Below are 18,443 nucleotides of genomic sequence, written 5' to 3' on the forward strand. Positions count from 1 at the left end.
ATGGACGTTCCGCATCTCCTAGGTTTTCGACCACTTCTTCCTCTTCAATAATTCTGGCTTCCTCTACTTGTTCCAATACAAAGTCATGCTCCTTACTGTCCACCTAAGTTTCTAGTGTCTCCTTCATACTACGTTCTTCATTAGATTCTCCACATGAAGCCATGGGGGTTCCTTTAGTGTCTGAACATTAGGAAGCTAATTGATTTATCGCTTTCTCTAGTTGATGAAGGGTTGCATGAAATTGATCTACTGTTTCCTTGAGGCGAGCCTGTGATTCTTGGGTCTATGGATATGGACAAGGTGCATATGGAAGTGGTGGTTCTTGGGGGTAATTGGATTGAAATTGGGGTGGTTAAGGGTTAGGGTCATATGGAGGTGAATGGTTGTAGGTGGCTTGTGAGTATGGTGGTTCAAAGCTATGTTGAGGAGGTGGTTCATAGGCATATGATGGGGCTTGTTGGTAACTACAAGGGGGTCCATCATATCTATCATCTTGGTACGCACCTCGAAATGGCTCTTGACCATAGTAATTTGGTGGAGGTGGTTTGTCACGAAAAGGTCCACCATAACTATTTTCTTGGCATGCATTGTAGAATGGTCGTTGTCCATGGTATCTTGGAAGGTGTTGTTGCCGAAAAGGTTGATCAGATCCTCGTGGCTCCTTCCATCTTTGATTGTTTTGACATTGATGCATGTTCCTGTTATAGCTTTCATTCCTTACAACAACATTGGAACCAAACTTAAAGCCAGAGGGGTGAGAATTCATAGTAGCAAAAAAAAATAAAAACAAAAATTAATGAAAATAAACTCCTAAAACTAGAAACACTAACAAAGAATTGAAAAAGCAAATATTTACAATAACCAATGATAAGGCACATGTTTGCAATTTCCCAGCAACGGTGCCATTTTGACGACGGATTTTCTGTCAGTAAAGAATTTTGCAAATAAATTCTCGTTGTAAATATAGTTTCTAAACCAACAAAGAATCCTTTCATACAAAAAAATTGTTTGTCACTAAAGGAAACCCAATAAAATTTATAACCGAAGTATTTAAACCTCGGGTCGTCTCTCAAGGAATTGCAGGGAGGTGTGTTTATTATTGGTTATGGAAAAAGTATCTTTTTAGGTTTTTTAAGATAAGAAGCAACAATAGTAAATGGCAATGGAAACAAACTAACTATAAAAACTCTTGGCAAGGTATGAGAACTGGGAATCCCATCCTAGTTATGCTTATCAGGTGTGATGAGAATTGTTTATTGCTCCCACTTAGTTAACCCTTACTAAATAAAGGAAAGTCAAGTGGACTAATCAATTTGATTCTTCAAGTCTTAGTCAACTCCTATGGAAAGACTAGCTTTGGAGGGATCCAAATCAATCAACAATTCCAAATTTTTAATCAACAGCTGAGTTTGGCAACTCAAGTGTCACCAATTACTCAACCCAAGCCAAAAGGGGAAAAATCCAAATTATTTATATCATAAATAGGAGAAAGCAATCATAAATCTGAAATACCTCAAATTGCATTAAATAAAGAAATCAAATCTAACATGGAGAGTTCATAAATCAAATTAGGAAAATAAACAAACTAAAGCCATAGAATAAATAAAAGTAGAAGAGAAACTAAATTAAAGGAACATCGAACCCAGAAATTGAGAAGAAAAATCCTAAAGCTAAGAGAAATCCTAAATCCTAAAACCTAAGTGAGAGGAGAGAGCCTCTCTCTCTCTAAAACTACATCTAAAACCTAAAATTGTGAATTATGAATGTTGTGTCGAGTCTTTGCATGTTCGCTGGCTTTATTTTGTGTTTCTGGGCTGAAAACTGGGTCAGAACGCGGCCGGAAATTGCCCCCAGTATTTTCCGTTTATTCTACAGATTGCGCAGGTCACGCGTACGCGTCAGTCACGCGTGCGCGTCATTTGGAAAATTTCTTTGTCACGCGTACGCGTCGTCCACGCGTGCGCATCTTTTGTGCAGACTCCAATCCATGCGTACGCGTCAGGCACGCGCACACTTCACTGTAAATTTCTCCATTCCGCGCGCTCGCGTGAGCCATGTATGCGCGTCGGTGCTCGCTGGTCATCTCCTTGGTTTCTTGTGTTCCTTCCATTTTTGCAAGCTTCCTCTCCATTCTCTAAGCCATTCCTGCCCTATAAAGCCTGAAACACTTAACACACGGATCACGACATCGAATGGTATAAAGGAGAATTAAAATACACAAATTAAATATCTCTAGGAAGCAAGTTTTCAATCATAGGACAATACTAGGAAGGGATTGTAAAATCATGCAAATCATATGAATAAGTGGGTGAAGACTTGATAAAAACCACTCAATTAAACACAAGATAAACCATGAAATAGTGGTTTATCAATAGGCTAGAATCCAAAGAAGCAACGTTCTCAGATCCGGAAGATTCGACCTTGTCCGTGGTGCTTTGAGTAGGATCACCAAGAGAATGACTTGCTAGAGCTTCACCCTCTGTCAGATTGAATGACCACGGGCAATGGCATTTGACCTGTAGTAGAGGAGATCAATGACCACGGGCAATGGCTTTGATCACTTACAGCCTGCCACAGAAGAAGATCATTCACAAGCAAGGAAGACAGTAATACTAGAGTTCCTTCAGAAAAACAAAGCAACTCCGACTCTCAACTCTATTCCTATTATTTACTATTCCCAGCATATAATTCCTATTAGATATCTTTATTAGTTACATGTCCTCATACTTCATCCAACTCTATATACCAACTTCTGATTCCCAGTGCACTTGCTGGTACTGCGGCTGTATGAAAAGGTGTGAGGGTTTGCGTACACGCGCACGAGCTTGCTGGGTGTGACGGCTTGCTTCTAAGTTATCTTCTAGGTTAAAATTTAAGTGTGTAAAAAACAAGGTGGGACTCTATTGGTACGCTTTTGTAAGGTGCCTAAATAAACACAGCATATGGGCACACTTTAAAAATGTGACCATAAGAAGACAAATTAGCCACGCTTTTAAAGCGTGCCGGTTCCCCCTATGGCCATGCTTTTAAAGCGTGGAAAAAAAAACATGCCTAAATCACAAATTAGTGGCCACCCTTGTAAATGCGTGCCGTTTTTCTATATGGCCATGCTTTGTTAGTTGTGGCAAAAAAACGTGACCAAATCACAAATTGGAGGCCACCCTCATAAAAGCATGGCCATTGACCACTTTTGGCCACGCTTTAAAAGCGTGGCAAGAAAAAAGTGTGCCGATAGGCCTTTTTTCTTGGAGTGTTTAAGAGTCTGACCCGTCACTATCAAGACTAGCCAATCCTCAACTCCTTTCACAATCCGTACGAATAATATCCTGTACATAATTTAATCTCTCTATATATAATAGGAGAGCAGTACATGGTTCTTTACATGACAAATGTTATAGTTCTATGTTTGACAAGTGTTATTCTGAAAAATTCACAACTGTTTATTTCTAATGAATGAGAAATATTGTATTTAACAATTCTCTCCTTGGTTCTATATTCAGACAAGACAAGATGCTTTTGCGGGAATCTTTCTCCCAAAAAATTTTTGAATTTCAAAATTATTCTTTAAATATCTTTTTTGCACACATTTTGTTTGTTTCTCCATTCAATTCTCAGCTCATAGGTCACAACCGAAACAGAGAATCGGTCCGTCTCACTCACACTCGCTCGTGATTTTCGGAACACCAATTTTTCGCATACATTTCAGTCAGTGCTGGGCATGTTGCTCGGCAACACTGTGTCGGGTTCGGTGGTCCTGATCGTGACGCCCTTAGTGGCACTGATAACTGGGATGCTAATCTCTTCTTCTGGAAGAAATCGTCGGATCCGAGCAGGAACCGGTAATACTCAAAGGATGTTACAGGTAAGCACAATAGAAGCTGCTTTTTTTTTCGTTGTACCCTTAACTCATGTGTTACAGCTCTGATTTGAGGGTTTCTCTTCTGAGCAACACTTTGATCTGTTTGTAAATATATAATGCTTTGCTGTAAACTTAGCCTTTCAATTTTCTCAGCTCTTTTCTTCTAACAAGTGACAACCAACAATGGCTTCAATGGCAGCGTTTTCTTCTAGCACCTTCTACACCAACCTCAAGTTTTACACCAAATCCAACAACAGCAACAGCAACTTGAACTGAAGGTACACTTTATTATTTTCTCTTTGCTAAAGGTATGAAACTATTGAATTTAATTACCTATTTTTTGAAATTTCTGAAGTTTAAATCTTTTTACCATTTTGAAGGGAACTCATATTGAGAAGCAATCAAATAGCAACAGTTGGTGCTATCTTCAATTTCAATTTCAGGTAACCCCTTTTCTATGTTCCTTTTTCCCCCTGTTTATCATTATCACCATTGAAAGTTGTTCAATTTTTTTATATTATAATTATTTTCATGCAAATTTGGGATATCTTAATTTAAGATTTTATATTTTTCCTTATTGCATTTTTGTGCAATGGAAAAAAACTTGATTATCTTGGAGTGCAGAAAAATTCTGCATCTTTAGCTTTGTGTCCAGCAATTAAAAATTGCATATCAACGTCTGTGAATGTCACTATCAATTTTTTTGGTGGATATATATTTACAAATATAAAACTATAAATAATTTTACTTGACCGTAATGTGTTTTGCTAAAACTATAACCAAGATTCACATTATTATCTCAAATTGCTTGGGTTGTTGACATCTATGTTGCAATTGGGGATTTAGATATATACATTTTTCTTTTAGTAATGATAGTGATTACAAGTAGAAGATAGTTACTTGAAGTTTGTCTTAAGGTTTCTCTTATTGATAGGGTCTTCATATGGGATGTCAAGGTTTTGGGGGTTAGTTCGGAGTTAAAGAGGAAGGGGATGGAAATTGGGTAGCTCATCAAGGAGGTATTTTATTTTATTTTATTTAACTACCCATAAGTGAAGATAGGTAGGTAATCAGAAGTTCTATAATTCCAACAGAATGATAGCTAGAATTCAGAATGAATTAAAATCTTCAATAAATGTTGGCATTGTTGTTTTGTCTAGCTGGAGATGGATACTAACATTTTTTTTGGTTTCGTATGGAGAGTAATGGGGCACTTTCTACTGACATGAAACTCTGTTCATCCTTTTGGCGTTAATGCTTATGTCGTCTAGATTTTATTTCTGGGTGGCCGAATTATGCCATTGTCAATAGCTTTTTTCTTGCTTTTATGACAAACAAAATTTTAAATTTGAAATTAGTTGAGCGTAAAATTTCCCAAAAAAGCTTTTGAATCTATCATTTGAATTTTTGTTGCTCTCATTCCTTCATTTTTTTCTCGCATTCTACCGGGTGCTTCTACGCGATGAAGGTGGTGGACACGGTGCGATGAAACTAAAGTATATATTCTACGTATATGAGTTTGGGCCAGGTTGTTGCCATGCTGTGTCAGATTGGGCATTCTCTTCACTCGAACAGGAAGCCAGGTCGTCCTCCGAAAGCTGCTCCTGCTGGTGGTCCAGCTGCTGATACTGTGGCAGCAGCTGAAGCTTCAAGTGGCGACTCCTATTCGTTGTTGTCTCTGATCTTGCCGCTGCTGTGACTGCATTGTGGCCTGCACCCATGGTTCTATCTGCCATTCATCACAACCAGGTCAGTCACGTAAGTTATGAAGTTTTTAATCTATATTTGAGTTGGTTTTGTTGCCCCATCTTCGCCCTTTATTCTTTGTTATTCCAGAAGTTGTTGCATTGGCCTTTGTTTCTGCTTGGTTTTTTAAAATTTAAACATGATTTTCCATTTGTTTAAATTTCAGATTTTATGTGTTGATAATTTGTGCTTTGTTATTTTTGAATTAAGGTAAGGTCGTGTGTCGTTTATTTTGATTTGAGGAAAAAGATTTGATTTTGGAAATTTTCTGTGGTGATTTATTGGGCTTCTTTGCTTTTTTTATGCCTTTGTTTGCTCTAATTTTGTATTATGGTTTGTTTCTTTCTTACATGTGCAGTGTGCCCTCTCATACAAATTTGATGAACCATTTTGCTCTTTCTTTTAAAAAATTCAGAAACAATTTCATTCTTCATTTAAAATATTGAGAAAAGGACAATCCCATTTCCATTCCCAGAATTGTTGTCATTACTTGATCAAATCGAAATGCCTTTGATTTTTCCTTATTATGAACTATGAAGCTTATGATTGACGTCAAAAAAATTTCCATAACTGCGTAATTTGCTATATCTATTGGATATTTTATAAGAATGAAAAATATCAAACACTTTTGATGGTATATGGGCAAAACATCTAGAGAGGAGTAAAAATTTATTTCCTTTCAATAGATCTCCAAAGTTGAATTATTTTTTAAAAATTATGTCTTTTTGTTTAATCTGCTTCTCTTTTTCTTTTTTTTTTCTCATAGTTGATCAGATAATTAATTTTGGCAGCGAGTGTAAGTGGAGGTTGGAGTGTTCTAACACCAAAAGCATCTCTTGAGGCTTGGAAACAATTGTTATGATGTTCTTAAAGGAAAATAAGAATGTTGCTGCTTTGACAACTAAAGCTAAGGTTAGAAAGTAGTCAGTTTTGAAAAGGGCTGAAAAATCCTTGAGGAAAGAGGATTTATAATGTTAGGTATTTCCTTACTTCTTTTATTATTGTATTTAAGTTTTAAGTAAGTTTCAAAACTAACGTATTCCAACAATATTTATCTATTTATGTATATGATGGAAAAGCATGGATTTAGTGTGTGTATATGAACTTTTAACAATAAGTACTCAAAGTGCTAAGGAGATAGGTTCCTTCATATACACTGATGCAGTATGTGTTTGTTAGTGTGAAGAAGAATCAGTATATAAGTTCATAATAACACTATTGCCTCAAAAAAATCATCATTTCTAAACTAGATATTTCATTTGGCTTTTGTACTAAAAACAGAGGAGAAATAGGTTTTAGGAAATGCAGCTTTTATGATCCTAATTGCTTTTGCTTGACCCTGAAAACTTAAAAATAATACTTGAATCCCATTGAATGTACCAGTTAATTCAACTTGGTGTTTTAACTATACCATATATCCTTCCTTCTATCTTTATTTTTAGAATTTGAATGAATTGATTATTTTAACTAATTTTTAGGTCTTCTTCTATGTCTTTAGATTATTGGTTTATATTTTTTAAAACTTTTCTTATTTTGACCAGTATCGAAATGTTACAACTTTGCTTAGCCGTGATTGCAGTGTTCAAAGGAGGCACCAAAAGGTACCAAAGTTTCCTGTTATCACATGTAATTGTTGGGTAAAAGTATCATTTTTAAGGAAATGCTTTCATAGTAGTGTGTTATAATTCTTGGTGGAAATGTTTGAGTAGGATATAATATATAGCTTTAGTGCATATTATCTAGGATGCAGTTACTTTTGTTTTGACATTAGTTTATAATTGTTGTCTGCATCATAAAATAGATCAAACTATTAATTATTCTCTTCTAATAAATTGATGTCCTCTGCTTTTCAAGGAAGTAATTTTTGTTTTGATTCTACTGACATAATGTATAGACTACTTTTGAAGAGAAATCTACTTTGGCTAAGGACGAGGCTGAACTTTCAATGTTGAAAAAAAAAAGAAGAAAGCTCACTTGAAGATTTGCAATAGCTAAAAGGTATCACTTTTATAACTTATTATTTCCTATGCACTGGGTATAGATAAAGGAAGCATTTAGTTGCTTTGCATCTTCGGTCGGTTGGAGGATTCATAGGTATAAAAGGAAAGTGTGGCTATCACTGTTTTATAAGTAATTTGGTGTACATAGCAGGAGTGAAAAATCGAATCTATAATTAAAAGGAAAGGAGTATAGAGGAGTGGTACATAGAGGTGATTCAAATGAGAAACAAATGAACGGAGGATAGAAATTATTTTTATCTACTATAGTTTTGGTGTTTGTTGTTGCCTTGGTCTGATCTTCATGTTTTTGTTTTATGTTTTAGCAAAAAAAAAAAAAAAAAAAAAAACTCTTTGGCTACTGCAATATGAGGAAGTTCCTATAAGTATAGATAATTTATATGTGAACTGCTTTGTCTTGAGACAGAGATTGATCCATTGTGTTTTTATGTGTTTGATTTCAGAAAAAATAGGTCAAAAGCATTTTTTTTCCGTTGGAATTGTACATGCTTCTTTTGAAAGAAGATGTTAGCTTGGTAATTACATCTATTAATAACAATTTATTGCAATATAAGATAAGATTATAAAAAATCTGAGCTATTCTCAATGTTCATAATTTTCAATTGCTTGGATTAAAGGTGTGAAAATTGAATACTAAACTACTTTGAAAACATGAAAATTGTGTGGATTAAAGGTATGTTCCTTGCATTGTGTTATTTAATTTTTTCTTATTAGTATTAGTAATTAGTAACAAATCAATTTCTAGCTGTTTAGTTTTAAGTTGTTGTTGGGTCATAGGCTATGTGATTTGATTTTTGAGTCATCTTAATTTACATTGGCGAAAATTTATGATATTTATTGGCTTTTTTTCTTTTTTTAGTGTCTCAAATTAATCAGGGCTTAATATTCTCTCTCTGGCAGGTACTAACATATACATATTATTACAAAATCACAATCTATGCGCCAAAACTTCGAAGTTGGCCATGATTTTACATACATACAAATACGAATAATATTTTTCTTATAATGACTTGGATGACTTAATAGCAAGCACCATCTCCTTAGGCTTCTATTTTAGTTTCTTATTCATCGATAAGCTTTCGGTATGTATTCATGTGTATTTCTATTTGTCAATTGTTTATTATGCAGTATTGGATACGTGTCTTAGTTGCTGAGAGTTTGAAGAGTGTTTAAGCCTATGGTGTAAATTAATTACTTGCTATATGTGTATATAATAATGTTATTGGTGCTATGTTGAACATATTAGTAAAATAAGAATATTATAAAGTATAATTGGAGTCTTTTGATATATGTAACAAGAAGTTGGTTCTTTTCTTTTGGATGAACTCTTTTGTTCTTATTTGTTGAGCACCTGACGTGATTAACCAATAGTTAAAATTTATTCTTAACATTTTGTTATTGGATAATCTATTATGTTTGTCTTCTATTAACTATATTATTGTTTTTTTTATTAATTTTATGTCCTATCTTATTTTTTAAATATTTAATATATGATGTTTTAATTTATCTGTAACTAAATTTTAAGTATGTCTAATTCTTTGTAAGAAAAAGAGCAGGTAAAAGTGAAGGAGAGGATTGAGAAATGTGTAAAAAAAATGCTAAAATATATTTCGTTATGTTTTTTTATAAGGGTCTAATTGAAATTATGTTAGTTTAATTGTCCAAAATTTATTTAGTGTTGTTCTATGTTTCAACATCAATACTTCAACATCAATGACCTTTGTGTATTTTTATACTAGAACAATATATTTTGTGATAAATTAAACTATCTTCTATTGAATATGCAAAGGAAAAGCAAAAAATTTTTGAAATGAAAACTAAAATTGATGAGGCAAAAGCTTTAATAAATTAGCCAATTATATATGATTAAGTAGAACAAAAATGCTAATTATGTTGTATCAACTATCGTGTTAAATAACTATATATCTCAACTGCTGTTTTGTTTTATTAGAATAATTATGCTGATGAAGTTATATGACAAATGTGTCTAATTTTTTGAGAATACATTATTAGTTTATGTAATTAGTAGTTGGAATTTGTTGATGCGATATTTGAGTAATTTTTATTGGAATTTATTTATTAAAGAATAAGAATTTAATATAACAAAAGAAATTAATCACTTAATTTATCTATGTACTAAGTAAATTAATCCGTTTAATAAATATATATTAATTTTTTTATAAATGCATTATACATAAATATAATAAAATAAATTAAGTACACTGACTCACGAGTTTTGGCACATCAGTTATAAGGTAAGAAAACGAGCCTCATTTAGAGATCATATGAAAGGAAAATTGCACACCACATGAAAACATAGGAGTTTAGATTTAGAATTGCATATATTCGAATTGCAAGACAATGTAACTAATGTATGTATATCAGCTGGAAACTTAGTTGTTCTTCGTAGTCACATATTAGATAAGAGAAGAAAGAATTGCTAAAATACTACTGTATATAGTGATTTTGTATTTAAAGTATCGAAAGTAGCATTCTGATAGGAAGATGGTGATGTAATGATAAGTATTATTTTTTCTATTACGAGAACGGTGAATATTATGATTCAATTAATATAGTTCGTTATGTGTCAATGACATGCTCTAAAGACCTTATAATATGCTTATTAGGATTTTACTGTACATTTTAGCTCGGTTTATGGATATTAAATAACACACATTAATGCAATTTGTAGGATTTATTATTCAATTATTTAATAATGCACTTATCATAAACTGAATTAGTTAGATTCGGGTCTAAATATATAATTGAATATAACATAGTTAATAATCGTTATCTATGTAATTACAATAAAAATATTTGTATAATCAATTTAATGTTTTTTTATGTTTGATAATAACATAGTATTATAATTTTTTTTTAAAATACGGATACATAATAGTTTTTTCACATATAAGTAAAATTCACTAATATAGAACAAAAAAAGTTTATTTCATCAATCCAAAGTAGAGAATAAAATAATATTTTATTTTGCATAACAAATTTTATGCAGAAAAAAAATTTCAAAATAAAAATAATAACTTTTAATTTAAATGAATATATATTCATTACAAGATAACATATTTGATATATATGTATTAGATCATAAATATATATTAATTTTTTTATTAAATAAACTATATATAAATACAATAAAATAGATTATGTACATGACCCGGGCGTAGCCCAGGCTTTACACTAGTTATAAATAAAACTATAAAGTCGTTATTAATTCCTATTTGGTACATGACTAATGATTTTTAATTTATGATTTGTATGAAATATGACAAAAATGTTATGTGGTGGCTTAATTTTGGTATGCAGGTAGTATGGTTAGAAATATGGTTGTTCAGGACCAATGGAACATTATTGTTGAAAGTTGAAACAACACGGTAATAATCTTATTAATGACTTGCTGTATGTTTACGTCCATGATGGATCATCAATCTCCAATTGAGTTGTTTGTTCGCTTTGTCAAATCTCTATGTATCGTTAACAACTCATCTAACTAAATTCATTCAAGTTCCACGTGGCTCAACATCATAGCCATTGTGATAGGATCATCTATTTCTCCCTGCTCCCGTGCAAAGATTTCAATGACAACCCTATAAAAGACCTCTCAAAAGACAAAGTTAATAATAAATCCTAACATTATTTCCTGAGCCAGCCGGCTCCCCTAGCTTTTCCTCGGTTCCTGACCACCTCAGGGCCATGGATAATGGTAGCAACACGTTGGACTTTTGTAATCTCAAAGTAGTATCCGCCTTGGGACGTGGTGCCAAGGGCTTGGTTTTCTTGGCGAAAATAAATGAGGGGCAAAATGAGAAGCAATGGCTGGCATTGAAGGTGGTCTCAAAAGCTTTTGTTCGGATGAGAAATAGCAGCCATTGCAAGAGGGTCTCGTTCGAACAACAAATATTGCGTCGTTTTAATCACCCTCTCTTGCCACGGTTGCGAGGGGTCTTAGAAACCGAGGAGCTGTTAGGGTTTGCCATTGACTATTGCCACGGCGGAAACTTACATTCTTTAAGAAGGAAACAATCGGAGAAGACGTTTCCTATTGATGCCATAAGGTACCTTTTATTATCTTTACCTTTCTTCGTTGTTGTGCCATTGGTACCGATCGAGTAGGTATGGACAATTAGGATAAAAAAAAACTATGCTAAAACATTAGATCAAGCTTCGAATTTAGATTGAACAACAACCAAAAACATGAAAAAGTTAAACTTTTGCATTTCGATCTTTTTAATGCATGAGGTATAAGAAATTTAAAATACATAAAGGGGATAATTTTCTTTACTTTTTGCTACCTTTAAGATTATATTTTTCAAAACAAAAAACGTAAATGGGATTCTGGAAATAATTTAGACACATATTTTATTAATTTTCCCCCTTTATTGCTACTATTGAAAAAGCAAGAATTGCATCTTTTTTCTCATTTCCTTGCTAACCAAAATATGCATTTTCCTATTTATTTCCATGCGATTTTGTTTTACCCTTCAAGGTTTTATGCTGTGGAATTGGTCCTCGTATTGGACTACTTGCATAGTATTGGAGTAGTGTACAGAGATTTGAAGCCAGAGAACATATTGATTCAAGAAACAGGTCACATAATGCTCGTGGATTTTGATCTCTCCAAGAAGTTGAACCCAAAGTCACCGCAATTGTTGAGTGGCATATCATCACCAAGTTCCGACTCAGCATTACTGGTTGACCGAAGAAAGCGATTGTTACCAGGTTGCTACTGTTGTCACTCGGGTATCATGCCTCTTGACTCAGACAGTCAACTCGGCACTAACTCACCAGCACGGAGCGAGTCCGACTCAGTGGAGAAATCCAACTCATTTGTCGGAACAGAGGATTACGTTGCACCAGAGATTATAACTGGGGAAGGACACAACTTCGGTGTTGATTGGTGGTCCCTCGGTGTTGTTTTGTACGAGATGTCGTATGGAACGACACCGTTTAAGGGCGTAAACAGAAAAGAGACATTTCAACGGATCTTGATGAAACAACCAGATCTATCAGGTGAAAACACACCGTTGAGGGACCTGATCAAGAAGTTACTTGAAAAGCATCCAGACCGTAGGATTGAGGTACATGAAATCAAGTGCCATGATTTCTTTAAGGGTGTGAACTGGAACTCAGTTTTGCAAATTGCTCGTCCACCATATATTCCTCAAAATGACATTGAGGACAAAGCAGGGTTTTCTAGAAAAGACGTAGAGTCGTTTGTTCGTAAAATATTTTTCAAGAATGACAATAAGGAAGAGAAGCCTAAAGAGGTGGAGAAAAAGAAAATTGATGGTGCAAATCAGAATAAGGTTTATAACAAAAATCAAAATACGGTGTGGGTTGACAAATTGACTGACAATCCAACTCAAAACGAAGACTTCTTAATGTTTTGATATTTTTGTCAATGGCATTCTTTTATTCTTTTTAAGAAAAATTTTACGGTGTGGATATTCAGAAAAATTCACATCTATAGATCTTGTGTGGCTACTCCAATTTTGTGACATATGGCATTATTCTCCCTTTCACTTTTTTTTAGCAATTACAGGAAAGAAGTTGAGTTAATCAAAAGGTGGCAGAAGATTTTCAAAAGGTATTATACAATTAAGAATATTTAATAATAAAATTTATTTTAATGACATTTTATGTGTTTTTGTTTTTTGCTTTTTTTTATATAAAAACTTGATGTTTTGGATTAGGTTTAATAGGTTACAAGGTTATAATTTTGGCATTAAATGTTAATTTAAAAAAAAAACAAATAGATCTTTGAAATTTTAAAATTTTGACTAATAACGTTTTTAGGAAAATTATTTCTAAATACATTTCTGACTTTTGCAAACAGCTGACGGATACATTTTTCTGTTTATTTACCACTCCAAAAAATGCATAGATGGCTGAGGTGGCGCCAATATATCCATTACGTAGAACGTGACATGTAACTAAAAAGATAGAGGACAAATATGTCCCTACAATAAAAAATTGTCGTCATTTTGTTGAACCCTGCAATATCCTTGATTTCTTCAAAAGACGACATGCTTCCTGGAGGAGGAATGTGGCCTCCTTTAAGGGCAGCGAGTGCATCCTACAAATCCAACCATGATATATCTCATCTCAATCCTGAAAACTATTCAACTGAATTGGTGAACGTAATGGAAAATGAGATGATGCATTGCTCGTATAGAGACACCAATCAAAGAAAGAGGATAAACAATAATTTTGTAACCATTGTCTTCAAGTTGCTGAGGAGTAAGTATTGGTGTCTTGCCTACTCCTTCAAGCATATTCCTCGAGGGAGACAGCCTGACGAGCATTAGTGCGAGAAATGATGACAATATCAGAGCTGATCTCAGCTCGAGAAACGATGGCAACTCTAATCCTGATGACAACCTTTTAAATGGAAACAACCTTCCTTCCCTGTGTGTGGCTGCGTGTTTTGGGAGAGACCTGATCCTCAAGAAGGATTCCAGCAAAACTAGATCGGATGAAGCCCTTGACGGTTCTCTTGAGGTTGATGGGATTGCCATAGCCGATGTCACAGTCGCCAATGATAGGGATGGAGACAACTTGAGTAAGGAGGTGGCCTTGATCCAACATTTTATCGTAAAAGATCAACCCTGTGTCTGGCAACCCCAACTTCGCTGCCGATATCGACAATCTGCTGGTTCAACAAAACGATGACATTTTTCTAATGCAGGGACCTATTTGTCATCTATCTTTTTGTTGCATGCTACGTTGGTGTTGTAACGGACACGTCGTTTCGTAACGTAACATTGCACCACCTCAGCCATTTCAGTTTGTATTTGGAGAGATAGATGGATGGAAGGATGTATTTGTCCGCCGTTTGCAAAAGTCAAGGATGTATTTGTAATTAATTTTTCTAAGAGATTTATTTGTCAAAATTTTAAAAGTTCAAGGATTATTTGTCCTTTTATTATTATTTTAAATGTTGTTTGTGTGCTTCTAAATCTTTTCAATCTTTTTATGCGTAAAGAAAATATTGTTATAATTGCTCGTTTAATTTTTTTTACAGGGTGTTTGGAAATCCTAATTGTAAAAAAAATTTAGAGAATAAAATTGTCATTGTTACTATATTTGAAGGATTTTTATTTTAAATAAATAAAATAAATTAAAAAAAATTTGGATCCAGACGTCCTCAGAAAAAATTGCATTTTCTCCTATTTATGAACTGGATATAAACAATCCAAATGAGAGATATGAACATATCTAATTTGCACTAATAACAAGAGAAGTAATAAAATTTAATCAACATATCTTGTTTGTTCACGAGATACATTCATAACTATTTTGTTTGCACGATCAATAAGATAAGATCATATTTTGTAGTACGATTTTGATTGATTAAGAAGATAAAAATTCAATATACTTTGTTACGATGTGAATCATATCGATTTAATTTTATTTTACAATTTAAACCAATTTTATTAAAAAAAAAATCTAATTTGTATTATATCAATTTATTTTTTTTAGATTAGCAAAAATTCAAGCAATAATAATAAATAAAGTTTAGGGAGTCAACTACAATATAAGGCAACTAAGCCAACTTCCTTTTATTTTTAATTTTAAAATTTTAAAAATTAGGATAGTGGGAGTTTTTTTTTTCTTTGTAACTAACTTGTTTTTTCAACTAGTTAGCTCCACTTAATTACACTCTTAGTTAGTTTCCTAGTGAAACTCAAATTTAAAATATGAATTGAATTCATATCACAATTAAGAACAACGATTCACATTAAAATATAAATTAATTATGAATTAATAATCATGTACCACTAAGAACGATTTTTAGTGTCTCGACCTCTCCCGTCTTCCCAAAAATTTTGAAACCATTCACATTTTAATAAAATTTAAAACAAAAAAATTATAAAGTAAATAACTATGCACCACTATTGGCTATCCACTAAATACCATGGGACTGGATCTTTTCCATTTTTTTTCTTAATTGTTTGGTAAAATATAATCTTTTACCATTTAACATCTTCTGTCACATATTTTTTCTTGATCTTATTTAAACAATGTAAAGTGAGAGATCACACTTTATGATGACAAGTCATCTTATGCTAGTTTCACAAGCATTTTTCATTAGTTTCATTAGGTTTTATGCACTTTCTTGCACAATAAGTAAGTGATTGGAGTGGATTTTCATGATTATTTTAAATCAATCAAACATCATTTATTTTACACAAAATCATAAGGTTTATGCTAGAATTAATTGACTTTATGAATAATGCAAAGACCTTATAATTTTGGTAAGACTTTGATTGCTTGTTTGGTTGCTTGTAGGTGAAGAAATGAAGAGAAAAGGGAAGCAATCAGGGAAGCGTTGCGTTTAGAAAAGGAACGCCACGCTCAAAGAACAAACAGCTAGCATTCACTTTGGAAGTGAGCACCACGTTCACTTTCTTAATTTTTTCGGGGAAATCAAGCTTGGAAGCAAAGGTCTCGTGCCATCCGTACACTAAGTAGCGCTAAAAAATTGAACGTAGCGTTCACTAAGGCAGCGCTAGTGAGGAGAGGCGCGCACCAAAGAAGCACCAAATGGTGCAGTGCTGAACAAGCGAGCGTAGCACTCATTTAGGGAGCGCTAAAAGAGGAAAATTGTGCACTAAAGAGGCCATGCACGTATGGTGCAACGCTCAAATTTGGAACGTAGCGCTCACCAAGAGAGCACTAGAGAAGCAAAATTGCGAACGCGAAGGGGCACGCCTAGGGAGTGAGCGCTGCGCTCACTTTGTGCACTGAACACTCCACTGAAAGGAGCACCAACACCCCTGACCCATTTTCATTCAAGGCCAAACCAAAAAGCCCACTTCAAGTGTTAAATGATGGAAATAGAAAGTGCATAAATAGGAGCAAGTTTGATTTGAGAAGGACTTTTTTTGGCTCATTTTTTAGTTTTCTTCTTTTAATTTTCCTTTTTAGAATTTCGGGAATTGAGATCAGATCTAAGTTTGTTTTTGTGCTTATTTTACTTTCTGCTGCAACTTCTATTTTCTGTTTTGGGTTTAGATTGAAGAACTCCACTAAAATTCTTCATCTGAGAATCATCTTTTACTTTTCCTTTTTATAGTTCTAAGAATTGGAAATTGAATCTCAATCTTCTTTTCTGTTTTCATTTTATTTCTTCTGCAAATTCTTCTTTACGTTTTGGTCAAGAGAGTAATTGAGATCTAAATTGATGAGGGAAAAACGATTCCACACAAAACTCACCGGCAAGTATACCGGGTCGATCCCACAGGGATTGATGGATTGTGCAATTTTAGTTAGGTGATGAATTTAGTTAAGCAAATATTTGATGATTTGAGTGAAAATTGATTAACAGAAGCTAAATTTCAAGTAAATAAAAATGCAGAATAAAAATTTGCTGAATCTTTAAGTGTAGATGAAGTAAATTGCAGGAACTTAAAGAGCAAGAAAGTAAAAGAGCTGAAACTTAAATTGCAAGAAAGATAAATGACTGAAACTTAAAGTATAAGAAACTTAAATTGCTGAATCTAAATTGCTGGAAAATGTAAATTGCTTGAAGAGTAAAAGGATTTGGGTACTGGGATTCAAAATTGAACGAGAAAATGTAAATTGAAGTAAATTAAAGAACTACGAGATTCACAGATTCAGATCTAGATCTCAGTAGCAAAACAGAATTGGAAAATTGCCTGGAGAAACAAACAGCAGGAAAACTTAACTCAATTATGAAATCCTAAGAGAAATTGACAATTGAAAAGGAGTAATGAGAACAGAATGCAGATCTAGATCCCAATTACTCTCTTGACAACACAGAAAAGAAATTGTAGACGAAATGAAAATGAAAACAGAAAAGGAAATTTAGATCCAACTTTCAATTCTTAGAAAAAACCAAAAAGGAAAAGTAAAAGATGATCCTAAGATGAAGAATTCAGTAGAGTCCTCCAATCTTAGTTCAAAACCCAAAACAAAAAGTAGAAGTTGCAGAAGAAAGAACAAACAAAAAGAAAATAGATCCAATCCCAATTCCCAAATTCAAACAAATGAAAATTAAAAGTGAGAAACTAAAATGAGCTAAAGGTCCTCTTCAAATCAAATTTGTTCCTATTTATACATTTTCTATTCTTGTCACTAAGCACTTTGGAATGGGCCTTTGGGTTTGTGAAGAAATGGATCTAAAATGGAACTTGGTGGCATGGGTCAGGAGTGGCTTGGTGACACTCCCAGGGGAGCGTTCAGTTCAATTAGTGAACGCCCAGTTCACTTTTCCAAGGCATGCCTTTGGTGCGCATTCCTTCTTGCCTAGCGTTCACTTAGTGAACGTTAAGCTCACTTGTTGAGTGCTCCTTTTGTTGCGCGCTTCCTCTCGTGTGCGCTTTTGTTGCGCCTTGTTGCTCTAGCATTCACTATTTGAACACTGCGCTCAAATTTTGACCGCTACACTTTGTTGAGTGCTGCCTTGGATGCACGCATTGTTTCCCTTGGCTCTCTCTCTTCGAAAATGTTCACTTAGTGAACGTGGCGTTCACTTAGTGAACGTGATGCCAGGGCATTTTGTCCAGTTTCACTGACCTTTTCCTTACTGTTTTTAAGGTAGTTTCATGCATTTTCTTAGGAAATAAGCTAGTTTTGGGTAGATATTCACTTACATCTTGATTCAAGCATACATTGTGCACTTTACATGATTTTATGAGAATTTTGCATGAATTATATGATAAATTGGATGATGCATGATCCCATGATTAAGAGCAAGACTTTGATGCAATTTGTTTGATTGATTTCAGGCCAAAAGAAGAAGAGAAGAAGCCACGTTAGTGGCTACGTTAGTTACACTA

The 18,443-nt window shown here is 33.8% G+C and overlaps 1 protein-coding gene and 1 long non-coding RNA gene across 3 annotated transcripts; both read left to right on the forward strand.

Moving 5' to 3' along the window:
- Positions 1-3,590: 3,590 nt before the first annotated feature.
- Positions 3,591-8,948, forward strand: LOC107621838 (uncharacterized). Its single transcript, XR_001615959.3, has 7 exons — positions 3,591-3,862; positions 4,059-4,137; positions 4,240-4,302; positions 6,397-6,517; positions 7,147-7,206; positions 7,500-7,603; positions 8,524-8,948. It is a non-coding gene; the product is annotated as an uncharacterized LOC107621838 (long non-coding RNA).
- Positions 8,949-11,281: 2,333 nt separating this feature from the next.
- Positions 11,282-14,569, forward strand: LOC107620677 (serine/threonine-protein kinase OXI1-like). 2 transcript variants are annotated; one of them, XM_021113660.2, is made up of 3 exons: positions 11,282-11,693; positions 12,125-13,225; positions 13,475-14,569. In XM_021113660.2, exons 1-2 carry the CDS (start codon positions 11,332-11,334, stop codon positions 13,026-13,028), a joined length of 1,266 nt encoding a protein of 421 aa, XP_020969319.1. In that variant the 5' UTR covers positions 11,282-11,331; the 3' UTR covers positions 13,029-13,225; positions 13,475-14,569. The 2 variants fall into 2 exon arrangements, with proteins under 2 accessions (XP_020969319.1, XP_088344111.1); XM_088487985.1 differs by having other exon boundaries at positions 13,523-14,569.
- The last annotated feature ends 3,874 nt before the right edge of the window (positions 14,570-18,443 follow it).

The sequence above is a fragment of the Arachis ipaensis genome, chromosome B10 (assembly GCF_059453495.1).
Source record: "Arachis ipaensis isolate K30076 ecotype BB chromosome B10, ASM5945349v1, whole genome shotgun sequence".
NCBI classification, from domain to species: Eukaryota; Viridiplantae; Streptophyta; class Magnoliopsida; order Fabales; family Fabaceae; genus Arachis; species Arachis ipaensis.